General features: G+C 33.2%; 2 protein-coding genes across 5 annotated transcripts; both read left to right on the top strand.

Annotated features, from left to right (window-relative positions):
• The first annotated feature begins 720 nt into the window (after positions 1–720).
• On the top strand, positions 721–5,342 carry LOC7479275 (probable inactive receptor kinase At4g23740). 4 transcript variants are annotated; one of them, XM_002299459.4, is made up of 4 exons: positions 721–895; positions 1,028–1,070; positions 1,507–2,810; positions 4,037–5,342. In XM_002299459.4, the coding sequence occupies exons 3-4, from the start codon at positions 1,577–1,579 to the stop codon at positions 4,681–4,683; spliced, it is 1,881 nt and encodes a 626-aa protein (XP_002299495.1). In that variant the 5' UTR covers positions 721–895; positions 1,028–1,070; positions 1,507–1,576; the 3' UTR covers positions 4,684–5,342. The 4 variants fall into 4 exon arrangements, with proteins under 4 accessions (XP_002299495.1, XP_024452498.1, XP_052312431.1 ...); XM_024596730.2 differs by having other exon boundaries at positions 1,028–1,100; XM_052456471.1 differs by lacking the exon at positions 721–895 and having other exon boundaries at positions 909–1,070.
• Positions 5,343–11,845: 6,503 nt separating this feature from the next.
• On the top strand, positions 11,846–15,957 carry LOC7479274 (ubiquitin-conjugating enzyme E2-17 kDa). Its single transcript, XM_002299458.4, has 5 exons — positions 11,846–11,982; positions 12,072–12,158; positions 12,916–13,043; positions 14,088–14,192; positions 15,605–15,957. Exons 2-5 carry the CDS (start codon positions 12,089–12,091, stop codon positions 15,746–15,748), a joined length of 447 nt encoding a protein of 148 aa, XP_002299494.1. The 5' UTR covers positions 11,846–11,982; positions 12,072–12,088; the 3' UTR covers positions 15,749–15,957.
• Positions 15,958–18,121: the final 2,164 nt, after the last annotated feature.

Genomic DNA, 18,121 nt, shown 5'->3' with positions numbered 1-18,121 from the left:
GATCATATTTATCTCTTTGGACGATACAGAGTTTCCTAAAACTTATTTAGCATAATAATAATAATTATTATTATTATTATTGTTATTATTGTTATTATTATTATAGTAGTATTAATAATAGTTGTAATGATAGTAATATTAGTTACAATGATAATAATGAAGATGAAAATAACAATAATGATAGTAATAATAGTGATAATTCATCATTCAATATTAGATTTGTTGTTGGAGATTGAGTTTCATCGTTTTTTCATATATGATATTTTCAGTCTAATAATCTGGGTTACTAGTTTTAAAAGTTTATGTGACTCAATATTCTCTTTTATTTTTTGACTTATTGTTTTTTTTTATTTTATCGTTTAATATTAATTTTTTAAAATAAAAACTAGTCATCTAGATTTTCTTTGAATTTATTAAATAAATCAATTTACATCGAGTTAGTTGTTATATAGTTTTGTTAAAAACTTGTGTTAGATAGATTTTTAATAGTAATGCAAAAAATCGTCATATGTTTTTTTTCATTTGAAAAAATTTAGTTTGGCATGCAGTACGCTTGCCAATGGGCTAGTATAGGATAAACCGATTTGAATTTGAAATATAAGTGTTCATTTGAAAAAATTTAAAGTGAAGGACTTGATTTGACTAAAAATAAAAAATTGAAGAACCATAATAATTTTAAGCCAGAAACTCACATATTTCTACTTTCGGTTACTGAAAAAAACTATGAAACAGAGCCGTTGTCAATTTATTTCTCTCGCATTTTTCAGCTTTCTCTCCATGTATTTATATTTTTTTATCATGGAAAATCTTGACAGATTTTCTCTAAGAGTACTTTTTCAGAACTGAGAGCACTATTGTTGTCATGCTGCTTTACCCTTCAAAGAAATCATAGCTTGTACATTTTCACATTTCTTTTGTTCATTTTTTTTTCCTTTTCTATCTATTTCATCTTTGTCATGCAACGTGTCATTCATTGCAATGCATTTTCTTAGTATGTGACTAGTTTGTTTTGTTGGTGTTTCAACAGGGTTCGGCTTGAGGGTGCTTTGTTACGGATCTGACAAATTAAGGTGTGCGTTAAGTGTGTGTGCGATGTGGTTGTGAGTATGGTTGTGGTGGCTTACCTTATGTTGGGTTTTGTGATGTGTGTTTTTGGGGTTTTGAGAAATGGAGCTAAGAAGTTGGGAAAGCAAAGAACAAAAAGAGAAGAGCATTGAATCTGGTGAAGAATTTTTTGCCTTAAAAAATGAAATGAATCCGCTTTTTGACCAAAACCCATTATTCAAAGCCTGCAAAAGTTTCATTCTTTAATGTTTAAAACAACCCAGAGTTCATCTCTACTTTTTTAGACAATTATCTTGGAGTCTGGATTTTTTTCTCTTTTTCCCTCGTTTATCCACGTTGTGTGTTCAATTTTTAAAATTTCGTGACTTTTTTATTTTATTTTTTGGGATTTTCTTTGGTTATTTTTTTCTTGGCTTGAAACCATATATACCATTTTTGCAGGGAAAGAGAGAAAGAAAGTGAAACAAAACCCTCCAAAGTAAAAGCAAGAAACAGCTCGTTTTTTGCTTCCATGGAAGCTACGCACATTTTGTGTCTCATTTTACTGGTGGAGTTTGTTTTCTTTCAAGTAAATTCAGACCCAGTTGAGGATAAGCAGGCATTGCTTGATTTTGTGAACAATTTGCCACATTCTCGGTCTTTGAACTGGAATGAGAGCTCTCCTGTTTGCAATAACTGGACTGGAGTCATTTGCAGTGGAGATGGGACTCGTGTGATTGCTGTCAGATTGCCTGGTGTTGGATTTCATGGCCCAATTCCACCAAACACTCTTAGTCGTCTCTCAGCATTGCAGATTTTGAGCCTTAGATCCAATGGTATTAGTGGGGAGTTTCCTTTCGATATCTCTAATTTAAAGAACTTGTCTTTTCTTTATCTTCAATATAATAATTTATCTGGGTCACTGCCAGTTGATTTCTCACTTTGGCCTAATCTTACAATTGTTAATCTGTCCAATAATCGGTTTAATGGTAGTATTCCATATTCGTTTTCGAACTTGAGTCACCTTGCTGCTTTGAATCTCGCAAACAATTCGCTTTCCGGTGAAGTCCCTGATTTTAATTTGTCAAATCTGCATCAGATAAACTTGTCTAATAATAATCTTAGTGGGAGTGTACCAAGGTCACTTAGAAGATTCCCTAACTCAGTGTTTTCTGGTAACAATATTCCATTTGAAACTTTTCCTCCTCATGCTTCGCCGGTTGTTACTCCATCTGACACACCTTATCCAAGATCTAGGAATAAGAGGGGACTTGGTGAAAAAACTTTGCTAGGGATTATAGTTGCTTCTTGTGTTTTGGGGCTTTTAGCATTTGTTTTCTTCATAGCTGTTTGTTGCTCGAGAAAGAAGGGCGAGGCTCAGTTTCCAGGGAAGTTGCTTAAAGGAGGAATGTCACCGGAGAAAATGGTGTCAAGGAGTCAGGATGCTAATAATAGATTGACTTTCTTTGAGGGGTGTAACTATGCATTTGATTTGGAGGATTTGTTGAGGGCTTCTGCAGAGGTATTGGGAAAGGGTACATTTGGTATGGCTTACAAGGCGATTCTGGAGGATGCAACCACGGTGGTCGTGAAGAGGTTGAAGGAAGTGAGTGTTGGCAAGAGGGACTTCGAGCAGCAGATGGAGGTTGTTGGAAGTATTCGGCAGGAGAATGTGGTTGAACTGAAAGCTTATTACTATTCCAAAGATGAGAAGCTGATGGTGTATGATTATTACAATCAGGGGAGCATTTCTTCCATGCTACATGGTACGTTGCCTTTTCCAATATTCTTTGTTCTCTTATATGCTAGGAGTTCAATTATGCTTGCCATTTCTAAAACAGCAAAATTAAAAATGCCAATATTTTTAATCTTCACTTTGGGAAGCAGATGCTTTCAAATCCTATTCATTCAGCATGCATGCAGGTTCTGTTTGAGTTATTGACATGGCTGTGATTATTCATATGAGAATTCTGATTTAACTTAACTGGAGGAAATTCACTACTCTCATCCTCTAGATGGGTTAATACTCTAATACATATTTGCTTAATATATGATATATGCTTGTTGAAACACATCTCCATTAGGACCACAACTCAAGGGCAAGGTGGCCTACTTCTGTTGCTATTTTGAAATGGGCTTCAGTTCATGCTTGATATGTCCTGCTGGCCTTGCTAAGCGTAGTGTACTTTGGAGAAGTACATATGGAGTTGTCGTTTCATCCTCTATGGATTGTGACTCTTACTTGCCAAAAGAACGTCTGCAAGTAATAGTGACAGTGAAGTATATGCTATGTCCTAATTAGGGATAATTTGGCAAAGCTGTAAGATTTAACAGAAACTGTGGCCCTTGAGTGCAATCAAAAGGGGAATCCTTTCCTAAACTGTAGTTAAGCTTGTGGTTGAATTGAGTACTGAGATTCTTGAAAAGGAAATAGATTTTCATACTTTTTTTCAGAGGTTAGATGGACTTGTTGAGATAATGTAGGAGGCATGATTTTCTGAAGTATGTTGATTTTTCTTCTTCCCATATGTGAACACTATGCGGTTAGAGGATGTATAATTAACAGAAAATCCACGATATCTGTTAGTATCATTTTAGTGGCGAGATCAATGTGAAACATGACTGAAAAACTATGACATATAAGTTCTAATACAATTTAATTTTCTAAAACACTACAATACTTCCATTATAGGTTGCTTTGCTCTTTAGTTGAGTACTTGTCACATGAAGATTCATCTAAGTGCAGGTGAAGGTTGGTTAGTCATATAAGCCATCATTGAACTGCATACAACTTTCTAGCGTGGTTTTCTGATTGTGGAACAGTCCAAACTTGCGATCAAGTATGGCTTTTCCTCGACCTTGAGAATTTTCTAGTAGGACACACTCTGTGGTGGATGCTTGTTGATCTCCTCCATCCTATTTTCATCGTGTGTAAATTGGTTAATGACTTGAGAGTTGCATGTATCCTCTGATGCATAGGTAACTTTTGCAGGAAAAAGAGGAGGTGAGCGAGTCCCACTTGATTGGGACACCAGAATGAGAATTGCGATAGGTGCAGCAAGAGGCATTGCCTGTATCCATGCAGAGAATGGCGGGAAATTTGTCCATGGAAACATCAAATCCTCAAACATCTTTCTTAATTCTCAGCAGTATGGATGTGTATCTGATCTTGGTTTAGCGACTATAACAAGCCCATTAGCCCCACCTATTGCTCGCGCTGCTGGTTATCGTGCCCCTGAAGTAGCAGACACCCGGAAAGCTGCGCAGCCTTCTGATGTCTACAGCTTTGGAGTGGTGTTATTGGAGCTTCTTACTGGGAAGTCCCCAATTCATACCACGGGTGGTGATGAGATTATCCACTTAGTCAGGTGGGTTCATTCTGTTGTTAGAGAGGAGTGGACAGCTGAAGTGTTTGACGTTGAGCTGATGAGGTATCCTAATATCGAAGAAGAGATGGTGGAGATGTTGCAGATAGCAATGTCCTGCGTGGCGAGGATGCCAGATAAAAGACCTAAAATGACGGATGTGGTGAGAATGATAGAGAATGTCCGACAGATGGACACTGAGAATCACCAATCTCCTCAAAACAGATCTGAAAGTTCTACACCACCACCTCTGGTGATTGAAAGAGAATCCTGAATCTCAGTAAGAGCAAGCTGAGCCACCGGGTCTGCCTTTTTCTTTATTTTTTAAATCTTTTTATTATTATTTTCTCCAGTCTGGTTGTTTATCATCATCTCAATTTTTCCGAACTGTTCCAATGAACTAATTCCGATGAAACTTTTATCATCTAGAATCTAGAGAGGTGAGGTAGGTCAAATCAGCATATCAGTGGACTGTTGACGCCCGAGAAAGTGGTTCTGTACATCAGCAGCTTATTGATCCATGTAAATGTTAAAACATTCTCTCTCAACTGATATGATTGATTGAATGCAAAATCATGCTAGTTGCATATTTCATGAATTATTACTTCGCAGGGCAAATATTGATGCCCCACTGTGATTGATCGTCTGAAAACCAGTTTGCTTTGGTGCTAAAAACTGATATTCTGGGAGTGTAATGTTTATCATCATCTCAATTTTTCCGAACTGTTCCAATAAATAATTCCGATGAAACTTTTATCATCTAGAACCTAGAGAGGTGAGGTAGGTCAAATCAGCATATCAGTGGACTGTTGACGCCCGAGAAAGTGGTTCTGTACATCAGCAGCTTATTGATCCATGTAAATGTTAAAACATTCTCTCTCAACTGATATGATTGATTGAATGCAAAATCATGCTAGTTGCATATTTCATGAATTATTACTTCGCAGGGCAAATATTGATGCCCCACTGTGATTGATCGTCTGAAAACCAGTTTGCTTTGGTGCTAAAAACTGATATTCTGAGAGTGTAACTGTTGATTTGTTTACCAAGTTTCCTGTACTGGCAGAATTGATCATCTGGTTGCATCTCTTTGCTTTCGCCTGCAACAATTATGAGGCTCAGGTTCCATAGCTATAGGCTTCTTTTTGCAAAGCCAGCCCACCATCAAGGTCTTCACAGACCAGCCTCAACCAAGTAGATGTGTGATAATAACATAAAAAAAAAGTCATTTTTCATTTAAAAAATAAAGATTGAAGCTGCATTAATTACTAGTGAATTTCACGCAAATGCCTTTCTTCTGTCAACTTGAAACCCTAGCCATTATTTTTTGCTAGGGTCTCATGTCCTTCCAAGCTTAGAGTTGTATTTATTTATTTTCGGTGAAAAACAAAGTGTAATGTGGTAGAACTAGAAGGGGGAAGCGAAGCGAGTCTATAATTCAGTTAGCATCACTGGCCACCTCCTCCTCCTCCCCTAAGCCAAAATGATAGAAAAGATCAATACTCTCTTTTTTAGTTGAATAAATTAAGAAGAGGACACGTTCATTCTTTGTTTTTAGCTTTTATTTTTCATCTTCTCTCCCATATCGTCCAGATCACAGAAAGATTGCGCCTCGTCATTATTATTATTATTATTAGTTTTAGCAGATGATGATTGTTTTTACACCCTAACGACAACTTCAAGAACAAGTGCAACGATTCTTGCAGGAATGTGTAGGGAGATTGCACTAGGGGTTTTGCAAAAAGAGTACTGAAAGAGAGGGAGGGGGGGGGGGGGGGGTTTCTCAGGTCTGGAGAGTAATGAAAAGAGAAAAGGCGAACATTTTTGCAAAAAAATATTTGTGAGAGATGGGTTTTTGCTCCTTGACTTGTACTAGTGGTTTATCTTGGATCTATGGTTTGGTTGTTGATCGGGGGATAGTGGACTGGGTTATTATGAGTCACAATGAGATAAGGAATTGATAGTGGTGGTTGGCATAGTGACTAGTGGCCGATTGAAAAGAGAGGGACAGAAGAGATGGGTCCGGTCGGTCTGGATTAGTTTCTGTGTCATGGTGGTTTGAGGTGGTGGCATGGAGGAGAAAGGGGGGCTATCCAGGAATAGTGGTTGGGTTCGTTTTGGTCAACGTTGATTAGGTTTGCGATGGTGGCGTGGAGGAGAAAGGGGGGGTTGTCCAGTGGTGAGGACGTTGTGCTAAAGGCTAGTGATGGATCTGTGTGGGTCTGTTGTGCTACTGTTTTGGTTTGTTGGGTTTGGGTTGCCGGATTCCGGCTAGGATAAAAGGGTGCGGTGGCTGCTATTTTTTTTTAATTTATAATATTATCAAAAACTAAAAAAACTGAGGAAAACACCAAAGACTCAGGACACAATATTATTGATTAGAATAATGTATTTATGTTTTTGCTTTTCTCTACAAAAAAAAAAAAACCATGGCTTTGCGGTTCAGAGAAAAATCAAATCATCTTCTTTCACACGATACATTAATGATTATCAACTTGATTGAGTTAGATTTTATCTTTTTATTTCTTTTTATTTTGTTAATATAGTAAAATTACTTCATTATCTTAAAAGCAATAAAAAAAACTAATCTTAGTGGCTTATTCATTTTTTTCTTAAGGACACTAAAATAGCAAGATTACATTTGAAAGAAAAAATCATTAAACGCAGTATTTTTTTTTTTCCTTTTCACCTTGTTTTATATATATTAAAATGAAAGAATGGGAAATTTAGTGTTTTTATAAATATAAAATATTATCTTAAAGGAAAAAGTATATACCGCATGCGTGTGCTAATGTGTAAATGACGTTCTGCCTCTTAGAATGACCCAATAGTGGCTTCCAAGGCATCATTCAATTCCTCTCGTCAACTTCTCCGTCCCAGAACAGCACATGTGGCCTAAAAACCTCTATAATCGCATCAATAACTTTTTTTTTTCTCTTCCTCACGCTTTCCATGATAGCCCTTGTATTTTTCTCAAAACAGCTCTTCAATTTGTTTTTCTTTCAATTTTGTTCTCTATTCTTTTGATTATTATTTTTTTTATTTGAAATAATTCATGAAATTATTTTTTTGTTAATTTCATCCTCCTTTAATTTTTTTCATTTATCATATTTGGTTCCTATTATTTTTATTGCTATTTTTTTTTTGTATTTTGTCCTTACCTTGATTTATTTTCCTTTTCAATTCAATCCTTTTTTTTTTTAATTTTGATACCAAATTTGGTTCTTATTCGTCTGATTGCTATTTTTTTTCTTGATTTATTTTATTTTTTAATTTTATCCCTCGATGTTTTATTTCATTTATTTTTTATATCAGATTTGGTTCTTAGTCTTTTGGTTGTTATTTGATTTTCTTTTTTATTTTTGGATGATTGAGAAATTTGTTTCGTGATTTTTTTGGACTTGCCTTATATGGGGTAATCCGATTTCGTGATCCAGGTTATGAGGTTTTAAAAATTAACTTGATTTTACTTCGATCTTTTTTTTAGTTTTTTTTTTTAAATTATTATCTTCTGGTTTCATCCTTTAAATGGAGTTATCTTATTCTTATATCATGAATCATAGGTTTGTCAAGTTAACCTAGTCAACTCCAGATTTTTTTCCAGCATTTTTTTTATCTATTTTTTTATGTTTCGCCTTTCATTATTTAATTTGCTTAAGGGTTAACCTCTGTTGTTTCATTCAATTTTTTTTGTATGGTTTATCCCAATCTCATAACCGGTCATGAATTTGACATGCTAACTTGAGTTAAATTTTTTTATCCTTTTTTGAAATTGATTTTTTTTATCAATTTAACCATCGGCGTTTAATTTGCTGGTAACTGAGCTTCTAATTTTTTTTCTTTTTATAAGTTATAGCATTCTCATTTTATTTTGTTTTGTTATAAAATAAAAGGGTATTTATTAAATAAATGTATTTTTTATATTTAACTTAAAACATTATTATTTCTAAAGTATTTATTTTAGTTGCTTTACGTTCTTATTTAAAAAACAATTTTGATGGTAAAAAAAGACATGATTAATCAAAATAAAAAAGAATATGCGAATAGGAAAGATGATTTTTGACTAAGAAAAGATACATTTTCCTTTAGAATTTAAATATTCAAGTTTCTTATAAATATTTATTTTAATTACTATAAAATTAAATAAAAATATATTTTAAAAAGCATCACACAAGCATACCAACCGTGATAACCCATTTTGACCTTCATTTTTTAATATATTTTAGAAAAACAAAAATTTATAAAAAAACCTTTTAATGCAAATCAATCAATTTGTGATTGTTTCATAATTTCTACACCTCCGCGTAGTTTGTTATTGTATTACATGTTTTTATAAAATTATATACACACACCCACATAAAGATTAGGTAATGAGATAATAAGAAAAGGAAACGGGGGATCAAAATAACTAAAAGTTAAATAATATAATGAAATATCAAATAAATAAGAAAAAATTAAAGATTTAAAATGAAAAGGATCATCTTCCATAAAGTAGAGATACAAATAAAATAGAGTGATTGTAGTTGACTTGGACTACATGATTTGTTTTTTAATGAATATAACATTGTGGATGGACTTGTTCATTTAAAAAAAATTATTTTGGTATTAAAAGTTTTATTTTGGACGATTTCATCCTGATTGAAGGCCCATTGATTTTGATTTTTTAGACAATAGTAAAATTGAAAGAATAGGAACCAAAATTAAAAAGGTGTCAAACATTGATGATGTGCCAAAAGTTTTAAGAAATATATATTTTGGTCCTCTAACTTTAAAAATAACACAAATTATATAATTTTGGTGCCTCAATTTCTTCCAAGTTCAATTTTAGTATAAAAAATTATTTTTGTTATTTTTAACCCCTGATTGAAAGAGGAGAGAGAGAGGTCACCAGATTCTAGTAATAGAGAGAAACAAATATCATTAACACTAATTCAAGCTACCATAATTATCAATATTCGTGTCAAATGGTTCTATTTGATAAGGGGGGTTCATATTAAGTGTTTTTTTACCTTTAAAGTTCGTGAAAATCAGATATGAGATCAATTTGATTTTTAGTTGTGAGTTGATTTTGTTTTTTGGGATGATTTTTTGGTTTAAGACAATGATAGATTTATCACGGTTACTAAGGTGTTTTTGGTAAAAAAAAAAGTTGAAAAACAAGTTTTGGGTTAAAAAACAAAAACCTTGATTTTCTAACCATTTTATAGGCAAATCAGACGATGCATCTTCTGATTCCTTTTGTTTATGAAAAAAATTAGGGAGGACAAAATGCTATACACCTCAGTTGCAATTCAACAAAATAAAGGCTCAGTCGCGTGAACCCTAACAAAATGGGTCAGGTGGGCTGGCTTGGCTTACTAGACCCAACAACGCCCAACCATTGTTTTTTTCTCTATTTTTTTTCTAATTATTTTTTAAAATTAATGCTTTTTTTTTATAGATAGTTTTTTTCTCTAATTGTTTTATTTATATTTAGATTAATACCCATTTTCTTTTTTATTTTGTTTAGAAAACCTCTTTTAAATGACAATTATTATTTTTTTGTTATATATTTAAATTTTGAAGAGTCTTTCTATTATTAATTTTGAAGAGTTATATAGATTAATTTGTTTTTATCTTTTGTATAGAAGAACTTTATTCTTAAAAGCAAAAAAAAATATTTTCAAAAATTATTTGTAATATATGCAGCCTTGCATAATATTGTTTTTTTCTTTTATTTTATTCAATCAATTTAATTTGTGTTTTTATTTTTATTATTGTTTGCTTGAATAAAAAAATTATCTTAATAAACAATTTTAGAAAATACAACAAAGTAAATGTCCCGACTTGCAAGATTAAATATTTTGATTTATATCTATTTCTTGATTTTTTTATTTTTATTTTTTTATTAACACATATGGTTTCTGATTTATTTAATTATAAAAGTATATTGAAAAAACTATATATATATATAAATTTTTTATTTTTAAAAAATATCTTACCCGCAACCTGTAACCAAAAAAAATATCTAATCATTCTCTAATTCCAATCATTGCATTCGGCGAACCGTTACCTTTTCCTCAATTATCCTCAGCACCTTTACGGTTACTCTTTCTATTTTTCTCCCTTTTAGCCCACATTTACAAGAAAACACAACCAGTTACAGAGGATAAACTAGATTGTTGGCTTCATTACACTGCGAGTTGTATCTTTTTTTTTTCTATGTAAAAACAATATTTAGGTGTTCTTAATATTATTTTTTTGTGGGTAAAAAATTTAAACTGTTATGGATTAACTCGATGTGGATCAATCAACTTAACGAGTCTAAATACAACTCAAATAACTGGTAAAAATATAGTTTGAATCGAAATAAATATTCAAGATGATATTTGTTTTATATAAATATTAAAACTATAACATATTGGATCAATTGTGATTATTTTAGGTTAACATATCAATCTGCATGTCGTGTTATAAGACCATAATATCCTCATAAAAAATAAATCAAAACAAATAATAAAGCCCAATTTAAATTTAATGTTGAACGATGAAATTAAAAAAAAATCAATTAAAAAAACAAAAAAAAAATAACCCGAGTTAACTTGCCAAACACGTAACTTGGATCATGAGATCATGATAACCCAATAAAAAACAAATCATGAAGTTTAATCTCCAATTAACTCAGTGTTGAAAAATAAATTTTTAAAATATCAAAAAAAAAAAAAAATTACTTAAATCAAGTTAAGTTATCCTATTATACTCATGATTGAACCACCCCTCTTCTAGTTTTTTTTTTTCTTTCTTTTAGTTTGAATTCAATTTAATTAATTGTAAAAAGTCCACAATTATCATCAATAAAAGAAATCAGGATGTGATATGATAGCAATCATTACTTGTTACTTACACAATGCATGCTATCAGAAACAAGCAGATGACGTCGTTTAATAAGTTCCCCGTCCCCGACCTCGACCACTTGAACTTCGAAACATTAAACGCGTGGAAAAGACACATCAACCATTGAAACCGCGTTTAGTGAATTACATTCTCGTCCCTCAATTTTGTTCCTTCTAGCATTTTAATCCTTATAGTCTAGTTTTGGAAATGGCTATCGCCGCCCTTCACCCTTCAAATTATTGTGTGATTTTTTATCTACCAACTCACTAGTCACCTAAGTTAGCAAATAAAGGGACCGTTGAATTTATAAATATTTTTTTTCTCTTCTTTGTAATTGTTTTATTTCTTTTATCATATTATTATTAATACTTGTAAGGGTAAAGGGTGCCCAGAATTCAAGTAAAGGGATTAAAACAAAAAGGAAAGGAAAAAGGACAGAAAAAAGAAAAGAAAAAACTTGAGAGACACGCGTGTAATTTACATGAACACCAAGGATTTAAAAGAGTCTATCTCAAAAAATCACTCGGTCCCACATAAGGGAATCAACCAATCACAAGCAAGACAATACACACTAACATCAACACCATCATCCAATAACTCTCTGGTCATATAAAACTGAAATCTCTCTCTCTCTCTCTCATTTCGTTTTCCCATTGCGAAGAATCTCCGGTCAAGAATAATAACAAGGAGGATCTCCCAGGTACTCCGCGTTCTATCTCTGATCACATGCAACTGTGGTATGGTATTTTTAAGTTTTGATTGATTGAAAGATCTGGTGTGAATTTACAGGGAGATTTTGTTGAGTGATGGCATCGAAGCGGATCTTGAAAGAACTCAAGGATCTCCAGAAAGACCCTCCTACTTCTTGCAGCGCAGGTTCAAATCGAGATCTAATCGCTTTTTATTTCTGGGTTTTGGTTTTCGTTTTCATTTGTGTAAGAAAGGAGCTGACTTTATATGCAAATGTTTTGATTTTTGGAATTTATGGAAAGATTTAGTGTTTTTTCTTCTGATAAAATAAGGTCTCATAAGTTTTTGTTTACATGTATGATGTATCCTGGTTTTGAAAGAAAAAAGGTTATTTATTTTTCGAGAGTTGTGATCGTTTGGTTATTTTGTTTAAATGGTGTTTTAGCTTGAGACGAAATCGGTCTATATGTTTGTGCTAATAAGATAAGGATGTTCTAAGCTCTATACCTATATACCGAGCAATATGAATCAGGGACCATTGTCTTCCTCTTTCTTTTTTTGGCCGAGCCTCAATCTGCAGTGTTTCTTCTACTGTTTCCTTTAATTTTTTATGGTACTAAATCTTGTTAAATCTCAAAATTAAAGAATTTTTCTTTCGGGACCTATGATAATTCTTCGTTCGAAATGCATGGAGTAGCTATAAGGGCAAGTAAAAAGCTCTGCCCACAAACGTAATAGTCATTTTTTTCCATTCTATTGGAAAACTTCTGATTGGAAACGCACATCAATTCTTTTTATGTTGCGAACACTGCACTTCTATCTGCTTCTTTTGCTTGTCTTTGTTTCTGGTTTATTATGAATAACTTCCAAACCGGTGTTTTTTTGCTAGTTTTAGAACAAAATAGTTCTTATTTTCTCTGCTTTGGTTGATATGCATCTTCAGGCCCTGTTGCTGAAGACATGTTCCATTGGCAAGCTACGATTATGGGTCCTCCTGATAGTCCGTATGCAGGAGGAGTCTTTCTAGTCACAATTCATTTTCCTCCAGACTATCCATTTAAACCTCCCAAGGTACTTGATTCACTTTAACAATGTCGTCATCACATGTCTTATTCATTTGTTCTTCCCTAGTTTGTCATTTCCTTTCAACACTACCATCATTTGATTAGACACTCCAAATTATGGTAGCTTCATATTTTGGGTATATTGCATGAACATTATACCTGAGTCATTAAGAAAGATGGCAGGATTTTGTTTTCCTTCTAGGAAAACATAACTGGAGTTCATCTTGAAATGTTATGTGTAAGCTGATACGCCTGTTGCTGAAGCGCTCTGCATAGACATCATACCCAACTTAAAACTGGTGGTTATGGTTTAGAGTTGTGACTGCAATTGCATTAACTGGTGCTCTTTGATTGTTGGGAACGTTCATAGCTAAGCTGTATTCATGCGGACCTCAAGAATACCATTTTGTGGAATTTCTGCTTATCGGTTCCATAAGATTTAAACTGTGGATTTATGAAGAGCATCTGCTGGCATCAAAACAAGGGTTTAGTTTGAAGGATTTTTCTCTTGTCTGCCCCAACCAAGCTGCTGCCTTTCCTTTGGAGATGAGTATTTTCTTTTCACTGAGGCCCATAGTGAAACCAGTGCCAAAACAGATAATAGGAGCTCGAGAACTTCTGCCTGGAGAGAGAGTCATGTCCACAGTCTGGAACATGTTCTAGATTTCTAAAAAAATTGTTATTGGAAGATTTTTATTCTTTTTTTTATTGGGAATTCAAGGTAGATATCATTCTTGTTAGTCCTAATATCTGTGAGCAGTGCTCAATGCAGACGAATAGAAGGATACTATTATATCCCTTTGAAGAGCAAACAATCAGTGCATTTGTGGGCACTTTGTGCTTCACCTCATCAAATTTGGAATCTCCTGGTATCAAATTCTAATAACCAGCGAGAGGTTTCTCATTCTTCTTTGATCTGTCTTTGAAATGGCTTCATTGGTTATCATCGTTTGGTTTTACATTTTGAGAAGCTTTCATAAAACGGGTGAGTTTATTTTCTTACAGTTCTATTTTACTCACTGTGTTGCCATTCTCTTGGATGTTCTTGCAGGTTGCATTCAGGACAAAGGTCTTTCATCCGAATATCAACAGCAACGGTAGCATTTGCCTTGATATCTTGAAAGAGCAGTGGAGCCCTGCCCTTACCATATCCAAGGTTGTTATTTTGCAGATAGGCTGTCTGATATAATAATGCCTAATACTTTTGTGCTTAAAAAAAGATATACTGAGCAAAATAAGGAAAAATACACTTCTGAGTTTTGCTGCATTTACATGGAAAATTTGTTTTACTTGCTTGTGTTTATGTTTTGATTGTCACGTCCTATATAAATGCACCACCAGAAAATAATTTATGTAGTCATGAAATTGATCACATGCTACAAAGTCTGCTGTTAGACTCCAATCTATTTGAGGTCTCATTCGTGATTCTTTTTTGTCTTTAAATGTTATCTAGAGTGCAGAGGAGTGATATAGTCATTTGATTTGCATGAGAGTCTGAACACATTATAAAAATTTTAAAATTTTAAGGCCTTGTTTCAAGTTTCCAAGCTTTCCCATATTTGGTGAGCTCTAAGAAACTACTTTCCAGGAAAGTAGTTTACCAACAAAAGCAAAAATAACCCTTTCCCACAAGGAAAGTGTTTTTCTCTTTTTAATTCCGGAAAACACTTTCCTTGTCTTTACACACATAACACCTTACACAAATCTCACTTTCCTTGTTTTCGTACTAAAAAAACCCAAATATCTAACTCTCAAGCAATAATATTAACTAATTTGGCTTTTTCATTAATTTAAAAAAAAAATATTTTGAGGTTTTAAAAATGAAATTTACTTAAAAAATATTTAACAAGGTTATATGTCTATAATATTATATTTAAAATATTTATATTATATGTATATTTATATTTTATAAAATAAGCTATATATAAATATATGATATAATAAATTCTTTTTTTCCCCATAATTATACTTTTTATATCTCTTTTTTTTATTGTAAGTGGTCAGATAGTTAGATTCAATGGTATAGATATATATATTAGATAAACTTCAAAAAAAAAATTAAAATATTTATTAGTTATTTTTCAGTTTATTTTCTATGGCATAGTTAATTCCAAATTATTTTTCATGATACTGCCAAATATCAGAAAATAATATGCTTTCCAGGAATTCATTTTCCATAAAAAACTACTTTCCGGCGAACAAACAGGCAGATGTAAGAGATTTTTACTAGCTGTTATTCCCATTTTTAAGTTGAAATAAAAGTTCTAAAATCTGCTCGTTGTGCACACTTGTCAAATGCAAGAAGGGTTTCCCTGAAGTTTGTGGTCTTCAGTTCTGTAGATGATTCCATCATGGTTGCGGATTCTTTCTCCAATTCCTTGTTTTCTTTCTATAGTTTTAGATATTTGCTTGGGACATTGGAGCAGTCAGTGCACGGCCTGATGGCATCATAATTCATAATCTCTTGAAATCATTCGCTGATGTGCTGCTGTATTCATTTTCTGCGAGTTGTGGTTGATTTGCTTATGCTATGCAAAAGGAGAAAGTTTCTCATTCATATGTTTTCAGGTGTTGCTTTCGATTTGTTCTTTATTGACGGACCCAAATCCTGATGACCCTCTGGTGCCTGAGATTGCCCACATGTACAAGACTGATAGGAGCAAATACGAGACAACTGCAAGGAGCTGGACCCAGAAGTATGCAATGGGTTAATGTGCTGCCATGTGTGTGATAGGGAGGGCTTCTTTCCCAGTGCCTTTGGTCTTTAAATTATCATGTATAATGAAGAAGTGTGATCTGTGCCTCTTATGAGTGGACCAAAAGGGAGAGGATTGATTACTGCCCATCCTGATATACATTTGCTGCTTTAATTGTTTGTATGAGAAATTGTCTTTAGAACTTTGAAGAAAATGTCTTAAATATCCTACAGTGTCAACCTTACATCCCTATTTTCAAAACCATGTTCAGAGACCACTTGGAGGATGAACCTCATCCGCCATGGCACACCTGCATCACACGAGTGATTGCAGTCCTTGTTTTCCTTCTTCCATTACCGGAAATGTTGAAGTCCGGGAACAGGGTTGCTTTTGAACTTGCAGCAATAAATTCTTAAAATGCATCATGATTATTCTTTGCATGGGAATCGGAGAAGATTCTTGTTTACTAAAAACAGGTTTTGGAAAAATTCAGTAAAGATTTCCTTTTTATTTTAATATAAAAAGGAAAATGCCAGAAAAAGAAGAACAAGAAAAGAACACGCGAAAGAGAGAAGGATCTAGGGTATTTACTATTTACAGACAATCTGACCAAGGGCAAAAGGCATCAACAAAATCAATAAAGCAACTGGCTGCTGGCTGCTGGCTGCGTGTTTCGTGGTTTGGGTAGCAGAACCTGCAGGCAAGACAGGCTCTTTGTCCCTGGACCTGGGCCTTAACTCCGAAGCTTCAGATTATGATGAGCAAACTAATAGGCTCTTACCACTGGTACAGGGCTAACCATATGGGGTTAATAAAATGTTGCCTAGACCAGGTCTGTAGGAGGGAGAGACTCCCAAGGAACAAATAATGCTATATTTCAAAAGTTGTTCTTGCTTCGAATCAGGAAGGGAGAGGAAAGAGAAGAAAGAAAGATTTTGGCAGAAAGAACACGAAAGCAATAAAGCATGCATTCGACAGTCAACACTTTGGGACACTAGCAATATCTGTATCCAAGTTACTACAAGCAGATGCCGAACTAAAACGTTTCTGGGCCAACCCGAAACGACAGCATGAAACAAACTGAAAGCCTAACCACTTAGAGCCTCATCACATGAATAACGAGGACAACACGACACAAGCTCACAATGCCTGGTTGATTCATTTGTGAGCAATTAATTGTTGTTCAAGATTGACAAATAAAACTGGAAAAGTGATAAAAATATATTTAGTCTATAAATATGCAATTTAATTAGAATATAGTAACTTGCAATCATGAAAAAAAAAAAACTATATATATTCTATCATGCACATTAAACATATATCAAACTTGTAATTGATATAAAAAAACTTCTAACAAGCATACTAATCATACAATATATTTTTATATATGTTAAAACATAAATGAAAAAAATACACTTATTTGTTGAAATACTTTAAAATTTATCAAGTTTTGTTGTTATCAATGATCATGTTTTTATTCTTAAAGTTTTCTTACTCCTCACTTGGTCCAACATGACTTTCTTCACTAAACTTCCCGGAATTCCAACAACACAATTTGCTTAGGTTCACTCCTAGATAAAGTATAACGAATTAAGAAAATAATACTCAATAAACCTAAGCTTTAAATTAAAAGGAAATTTAGAGAGAAAACAGAGGTTTAAAACAAAAAAAAAATGTTGGAAAATAAGGTGAAGAAGATTGTCAATACAATGCAGAATTTACAACCTTAAACATTATTCTTCAGTCTCTTTTTATAGAGAATTTTAGGAACTAGAAGTTAATAAACTTCCCTCACTGACAACTTGATATTTTTCCAGACCCATATACACTTCAACTTGATATCTTGCAACACTGGTGTATATTAGAGTAGCAGCTTATCTTTGGCCCTTCCTATCGTGGTCATCTTAAGCAAATAAATTATATATTTAAAATCCAACCGCTGATAATTAATTAAAATCCAACCGCTGATTTCCATTAAATAAATACCACATCTGTTGGTTGTTTCATCCACTTTTTTCTTTCTATAATTATAAAAAAATAAGACAAGCAGATAAAACTATATATATATATATCTGCTAGGTAACTGCACATGGAACATATCAATATCAACCCCCCAAATGAATTAAACACAAATATCAACCCCCCAAATGAATTAAACACAAGAGAAGTCCATGCCTTTTATTCCATTTGAATGCAACAAATATATGTCGACTTCAACTTCCTATTCACTTAATTAGTTGTATTTTCACCGGGCACTGTGACCCCTGTGTTTTCATCATGTCTAGAATCATTGTATTTGGAGTATTTAATTAATCAAGTTAACACACACACACACACACAGGTGATCTTTTCCGATTTGAGAATTGCATGCACGTGTAAACCCTAATAA

The sequence above is a fragment of the Populus trichocarpa genome, chromosome 1, assembly GCF_000002775.5.
Source record: "Populus trichocarpa isolate Nisqually-1 chromosome 1, P.trichocarpa_v4.1, whole genome shotgun sequence".
In the NCBI taxonomy this organism is placed as follows: domain Eukaryota; kingdom Viridiplantae; phylum Streptophyta; class Magnoliopsida; order Malpighiales; family Salicaceae; genus Populus; species Populus trichocarpa.
This window is presented reverse-complemented; position numbering and strand designations above follow the sequence as displayed.

Excerpts from the sequence above, each read along its gene's own strand:
- LOC7479275 (XM_024596730.2), top strand. Across the intron at positions 2,811-4,036 it reads CATTTCTTCCATGCTACATG|GAAAAAGAGGAGGTGAGCGA; the intron begins GTACGTTGCCTT and ends TAACTTTTGCAG.
- LOC7479274 (XM_002299458.4), top strand. The coding sequence starts at position 12,089 with ATGGCATCGAAGCGGATCTTGAAAGAACTCAAGGATCTCCAGAAAGAC. Across the intron at positions 13,044-14,087 it reads ATCCATTTAAACCTCCCAAG|GTTGCATTCAGGACAAAGGT; the intron begins GTACTTGATTCA and ends ATGTTCTTGCAG. Across the intron at positions 14,193-15,604 it reads CTGCCCTTACCATATCCAAG|GTGTTGCTTTCGATTTGTTC; the intron begins GTTGTTATTTTG and ends ATATGTTTTCAG.